We start from the raw sequence: 7,261 nt of genomic DNA on the forward strand, positions 1-7,261 counted from the left end.
GCATAAAGCCAGGTTTCAATTTGATAAACATTTAATAAACCTTATCATTTGCTAGACTAACTCATGTGGGAACATTAGTGTCATTCCCACAAATCATTTGTGATCCAAGTCAAATCACCTTTCAAATTCATCCTTCCTTTTTAAGATCAAAAATTCTGATAAAGGAAATAGTATGGCCTTTCCAACCGTCCATAACTGCGGACACGGCTATTCGAATAGGTTTAACACTCTGCAGAGGTTGTACTCTTGTGCCACAACTTTTGATTACATCCGTCGAGGATAACCCCGAATCATCGTAACTCGAGTACGCGGATCATCAACCTTAACCTTTCACCTATATATACTAGTATAGGCACCTCTCCCCATGAGCTTGGCCTCCCGGTGAGAACCAACTCGTTAACCCGGAACCGCACGGTGGCTTGGGTCGTACATTCACCTCATATTCACATCATTTCCCATATACGGAGGCAGCCTCGGCGTAACCCCTATGATGCTTGTTTAGAGGGAACTCATACTAAAATACACAAGTTTCTAGTTAAGCCCTACCCATAATCGGGTATCTTGGGGGTACTTGTATAATTGGAAGGGTATCGCATTCAAACCCATATCAGCTTTATATCAAAAATCACCATCTTCTCTTGGTCATATTCACCTTCAAAAATCATTCAATGGAATGACTCCTCATTCCAAGGTTTCAAATTCATTTCAAAGTCACATGTTCCCATCTAGAGTAGTCAAATTTTATTTGATTAGCACTAGCAACTATTTCATGAGGGGTGCTATCTAGCTTTGAGTGTTTCTAAGCTAACCTTTAAATCTTGTTCTACTCTATACCAAGTGAATCATAAATCAAAAAGTACTTTGAAGTAAATAAGCAAAAATAAGTGCAAGGTAAAATATGGGATATGTAAATACATAAAATTGAAAAGGGGTGATGGTGCCTTGCTCTTGTAGAGCTTTGCATCATGGTGGTTAGCAAGAGTATTAGCTTGCCTTGGTGGGGATAGGAGTCAAAGTTTTCCTCCTCCTCTTGAGAGTAGCTTCCCTCCTCCACGTATTCCTCGTTACTAGCGTCTATATACGAATACGAGTACACAATCACCACACAATTACTTGCATGCTAGACTAAAACACACAAGAGGGTTCACACACTTAATTCTAACATCACATCCATCATGGCATGGTGAGTTACTTGGTTTGTTCTTATTTAAGAGAAAATAATTTCCTCCCATTAAGTATTTATTTGATTTGCTATTTTAAATCTTTAGAGAAAATAATTTCCTCTCATTAAATCCTATCAAGATTTAATCTCCACAAATAATAATAAGGTATGAAATATAAGTTGACCAAGGTCAACATTCCACATCTATTATATGGGAGTATAATTTAAATGAAGTGTTATACTTCACACAATTTAATACCACCATTTAAATGTATTAAAATCTCTAAGTAATACAAATCGGAGGTTCATTAGCCTAGGGTCATTTCCTCCGGTTGGATTACCTAGGATCAAGATTTAAATGAGAGAGTAGCTCTCATACTATTTATAATATTTGAATTCCATAATTTGAAATGCACTAGAAATGGCTACTTAACCATTATTTTGATCCAGTACATGATCATGCAAACAACTTGGCTATATTATGGCATAAACAATTAAAGAACATCAATTGTGATTTATGAGAAGTGGAATCAACTCAAAATCAATTTTGGTTGAATTTTAAATTAAGTTTCAAGTTGCAAAAGTCCCTGACTTGTTATTTTTAGCATTTTAATTCTACTACGAAATTGGAGATGGGACCGAGTGGCATTGGCTAGATAATTTCCTTAGCTTTCCAACGGTATAAAGTTTGCTAGATTTGGAGTGGTAGATTTCAAACTATTCAAATTTGAATTTGGCATCTGTAAGCATTTGTAATTAAACGAATTAAACGAAAATTTGAACTAACTGGGCCGCGCGGGAAAAGCCTACGGGCCCAAGATTTAAACGAAACGTTACGGCCCAGCAACGCGCCGTGCGAGTGGCCCGCCTGACGAGGTGGGGACCACCCGTCAGCGACTATTTAAATGCCGAAGCGGTATGCGCGCTGAGAGGCGTTGGATTAGAGGATGGATCGACGGCCAGCAGTCGTCGTCTTCTCCGACGAGCGACGGGTTCACTGGCGGCGAGGTAAGGGGGTCGACGGCCTTACCGGCGTTCCCGCGGGGTTCTGCTGGTGGCGAGGCGATGTTGTCGACGGTGCTGGAGCTCCTGGTAGCAGTGGCAAGGCTCGGGGAGGCGTCAATCGTTGGCGATGATCTGCGGGCTCCGGCGGACTTCGTCTCTCGATTCGAGCTACTCCGGCGAGGTGGGATGAAATTGACTGGGGGAGAATGATCAGTGATGAGAGGGGAGCAAGGTGTGTGAAGAGATGGAGGGCGGAGGTCCTCTATTTATAGCAGGAGGAGATGGCCGTGGGGTGCTGTGGAGGAGCGTCCATGGCGCGGCGCTTCTGGCGATCGAAGGGGCAAGTGAAGGACGGCTAGTGATAGGCGGTGTCCTGGCGATGCTCAACTTGCAGCGGCGCAGAGAAAAGGGAGACGGGATCGCTCAAGCGCGTGTGGTGATCATTGCAGTACCCGCGTTACTTCTCCGGCGAGGACGACGGTGACGAGGCAGCCGCAGTCGCTCGAGTGTGTCTAGGTGGTAGAGGGCGGGGAGGAGATGCTCGACGCAGTGATAGCTGGTGTAGGGGAGGACGACGACGCTCGAGCGCGCGACGTACTGGCGCGGCCAGAGCGTGATCACCACGCCGACTGGCATGTACTGGCAGGTTTTGGGCGCGCGCGTTCTGGCCAATGCCGTGCGTTGGCGTTGCTTGGGCGTGTACCGTCGGTGTCCTTGAGCTGCAGAGATGCTCCAGGACAAGGAGAAAGGTTGAGAGGGAGGCCAGAGAGAGGGATGCCAAAGGTGGCCGGGTGTGCATGGCATGGAGCTTCTCTCCTCTCTTTTCTGCTTTAAACGACCAAGGCAAGTACTGAGCTAGATGCAGGGATCATAGAGGGAGCTAATGATCACGAGATGAAAGGGGTTTAGGCAAGAAACCACTGGATAATAGTGTGTAACCCAATTCTGGAACAGTGCCAGCAAGGTGTTCGATCATATGGCCGCAAGAACTTTTTTGATGATTTTTGGAAATCTTTTTGGTACATCTCAAACATATTAATTATAGGTTAGTTTGGTGGTGGTGGGGTTCAATTTGGAAAAGATTTGCAACATTTCAAATTTGGGGTCATCTTGTTTTCACTCTCGGGTTCCATCTTTGCACAATAATTCTGGTCAACCTAGTCAACTCTAGGGATGGTGGTCAACATGAAAGTTGCTCACCTTGACAAGGTCTTGGATGACCTGGCATTGGTTGGCTAAGTTTAGTTTAGGATTTGAGAGATAAAGAGGTGCAAAGTAGGGAAGAAATTAAAAGTGTGACATATGACCATTATCATATGTGTTTGAATTTTGAAATTTCCTTTGAGTTGAATCTGGTTTCTTTTATGCATTTGTGTTTGTTTTTGTTATATATGAGTTTTAGAAACCATAGGGCAAGCAATGGTGGCCTCATATGAAGATTTGCAAAATTGCCCTAATGTGTATGTGAGAGATTTTGGGATTATTTTCCAATTCTTTTTGTTTTTCTCATTTTAGGGTTTTGTGATCTTAATTTAGGGTTTAGCAACAATTGATCATCATACTAACACTCATCATGGCAATAGCACAAAAGAAAATCACTCAAATGCATGAAACTATATGTGACACTATATGCATATAAAAAGTTTTTGTTTGTTGCAAAACTTGTAATTGAACTCTCACTTGATTTTATTATTGTTGAAACTTGGGATGTTACACTATCTTTGTATGTATAGCTGCCTAATTGGGTGCTCCTCCAAGGGCTTTATGCCCTTGAATAAGATGAAAAGCTTAGGCCATGGACTTTCTGTCTTCGGTTCTGTGCTATATTGATATTTATCTGCACCTTTCTGTTCTTACTTTATTATTCCGAGCCTCTGACATACCAACTAAACCTTTTATTAGCGCAAGAGAGCAGTGAAATTTTACTGTTTTGTATCTATTTTAGTATTCTGTATTCTTCATATCTTGCTCCTGATGTTTGTGGTTTCATAGTTCTGCTGTTAACTTCTGCCCAATTGAATAGATATTAACGACTGCCTTACAATTCACAGTTCTTTCAGCAACTGGTGGAATACAGGTTGAAGTACCTGGGATGAGAAATGGTATGTGTGCAATGTTAAAGTTAGTACTGTTTTCAGCTTTCGTTAGCTTTTCCATGCCCTCTTTCATATCAAGTTGCTATTGCTTCTCAGAGGAGGATGTCAAATTTGACGTTGATGTTCACTTAACCAGCACTGTTGATACCAACCTTATATAAGTCAACATATTGTTTTGTCTGTGGAATGATAAACCTACCATGCTAACTGCCAGTTGAAGCATTTTTCTTTTACATGTGGAACTTTGTTAATGGTAGTTTTCTGGGAACAATTATGTTTCTTCTGCAGATGTGGTTGTAATAGTCTCTGTGGTGATATTGATTGGACTGTTCAGCATGCAGCACTATGGTACAGATAAAGTCAGTTGGCTTTTTGCACCGATAGTATTCCTTTGGTTCATACTTATTGGAGTCCTTGGAGCGGTGAACATTTATAAATATGATAAGTCAGTTCTTAAGGCGTTCAATCCTATTTATGTATATCGTTACTTTAAGCGAGGGAAGACTAGCTGGGCTTCCCTAGGAGGAATCATGCTCAGCATAACAGGTCCGAGATCTTCCAAAATTTTATAGAGTTGCTTGTACTCTGTAAATTGGTCAACAACCAGACATGACTCTTTTGCTCATACTGCAGGGACAGAAGCACTGTTTGCCGACCTTTCATTTTTCCCTGTACAAGCTATTCAGGTACCATTTGTTGGTTGTGACTTGTGATTGTTAACAGTCAGAAGCACTACTAGTATTCTAAATTACATTTCTTAGAGACATCTATTCGGTTGATCTTTTTACAGTCAGAACTAATTTTTTGTAGAATCAGTCTATTTGCTTGCTTTCTGACTTTTTTATCGTTTCGATATGCAGATTGCTTTCACTACGGTTGTGTTCCCATGCCTTCTTCTGCAGTATACTGGTCAAGCTGCCTATATAGCTACGTACAAGAAAAAGGTCAACCATTCCTTCTATTATTCTCTTCCAGGTAATATTCATACCTAGGAACTTCCCAGTTACCATATCCGGAGGACGCGTAAGGACCTAGTTATTTCTTGCAGAAAGTATACTTTGGCCAGCGTTCGTCATTGCAACAGCTGCTGCAATAGTTTCAAGCCAGGCAACTATATCCGCGACGTATTCTATTATCAAGCAAGCACTTGCTGTGGGATGCTTCCCCAGGGTGAAGATCATCCATACTTCCAAGAAGTATCTTGGACAGATATACAGTCCAGATATCAATTGGATCCTCATGATTCTCTGCATCGCAGTCACAGCTGGATTCAAGAATCAGTCCCAGATTGCAAATGCGTATGGTAAACAAACTGTTGTATCTCTGTTAATATAGAATTTTCATTATTGCGGTATGCGCTCGTCCTCTGTCCTAACACGAGTTTGTCTCTGGGGCGTAAACAGGTACTGCTGTCATAATAGTTATGCTCGTGACAACATTTCTCATGATCCCCATAATGCTGCTGGTATGGCGCAGCCACTGGAGCTTGGTCGTCCTCTTCACCGTGCTGTCACTGGCGGTCGAGATCCCGTACCTGACTGCTGTCATGCAGAAGATCGACCAGGGAGGCTGGGTTCCGCTTGTGTTCGCCGTGGCAATCCTCGTCATCATGTATGTGTGGCATTACGGCACGCTCAAGCGCTACGAATTCGAGATGCACAGCAAGGTGTCCATGGCGTGGATCCTCGGCCTCGGGCCGAGCCTCGGCCTTGTCAGGGTCCCTGGGATGGGCCTTGTGTACACTGAGCTGGCGAGCGGCGTTCCCCACATCTTCTCGCACTTCATCACGAACCTGCCGGCAATCCACTCCACGCTGGTGTTCGTCTGCGTCAAGTACCTACCGGTGTACACCGTGCCGCCAGACGAGCGGTTCCTCGTGAAGCGGATTGGGCCCAAGAGCTTCCACATGTTCCGGTGTGTGGCACGGTACGGGTACAAGGACATCCACCGGAAGGATGACGATTTCGAGAAGATGCTCTTCAGCAGCCTGCTGCTCTTTGTCCGGCTGGAGAGCATGATGGAGGAGTACACCGACTCCGACGAGTACAGCGCCCGGGATCAGCAGGAGCTGATCCATGAAGCTAGCAGCGACGCTGACCTCAGCTACGCATCCCGTGACTCCATTGTCCCGGTGCGCACCCCGAACCACGGCTCAGGGGGGCAGACGACGATGACAATGACGCCGGGGTTCCAGACGGTGGGCGACGAGGTGGCGTTCTTGAACTCGTGCCGGGATGCCGGGGTGGTTCACATACTTGGGAACACCGTCATCCGGGCACGCAGGGACTCGGGGTTCGTGAAGAAGTTCGCCATCGACTACCTATACGCCTTCTTGAGGAAGATCTGCAGGGAGAACAGCGCCATCTTCAACGTTCCCCATGAGAGCCTGCTGAACGTTGGGCAGGTGTTCTATGTGTAGCTCAAACTTCAAACCGAATGTAAATCAATGTGTGTAGATTATGTACAGGGAATTGTACGGCGATGAATTTTGAAGTGATAATTATGCATATCTGAAAGCTATAGAATGTAAACGAACTGGACAAATTTCAGTGTGGTGCGATTCAAATACGTGTTTGAATCCAATTAGTACTTCTTTACAGAAAGTTCATATAACTTGAATCATATTATGGAATCCAGATACGAATATATGTCGAATTACAATTCTGAATATGTACCTGTCCTAATCGGATTACGTACACGACGCTGCAGTGCTGCACATATATATGCATCAGTGTCCGGCCGGCGTTCATCATAATTAAAAGCCATGGATACCACGGCAACCTCGCTTGCAGAATCCATGATCACGATGTCGGACAGCGAGCAGCGGCGGCTGCCCGACGACCTCGTCACCGACGAAATCCTGACGCGCCTGCCGGCTGCCATCGCCGCACGCTTCCGGGAGGTCTGCCGGGCGTGGAACGCGGCGATCACCTCCGACCACTTCGTCGCCGCGCACGCCAGGAGAGCAGCCGCGCGCCAGCCGGAGATCCTTCTTCCC

General features: G+C 44.8%; 1 protein-coding gene across 1 annotated transcript; it reads left to right on the forward strand.

Annotated features, from left to right (window-relative positions):
* The first annotated feature begins 3,908 nt into the window (after positions 1-3,908).
* On the forward strand, positions 3,909-6,860 carry LOC124652320 (potassium transporter 18-like). The gene is made up of 6 exons (XM_047191344.1): positions 3,909-4,269; positions 4,552-4,809; positions 4,897-4,949; positions 5,124-5,238; positions 5,312-5,566; positions 5,667-6,860. Exons 1-6 carry the CDS (start codon positions 4,260-4,262, stop codon positions 6,680-6,682), a joined length of 1,707 nt encoding a protein of 568 aa, XP_047047300.1. The 5' UTR covers positions 3,909-4,259; the 3' UTR covers positions 6,683-6,860.
* The last annotated feature ends 401 nt before the right edge of the window (positions 6,861-7,261 follow it).

The sequence above is a fragment of the Lolium rigidum genome, chromosome 5 (genome assembly GCF_022539505.1).
Source record: "Lolium rigidum isolate FL_2022 chromosome 5, APGP_CSIRO_Lrig_0.1, whole genome shotgun sequence".
NCBI lineage: Eukaryota > Viridiplantae > Streptophyta > Magnoliopsida > Poales > Poaceae > Lolium > Lolium rigidum.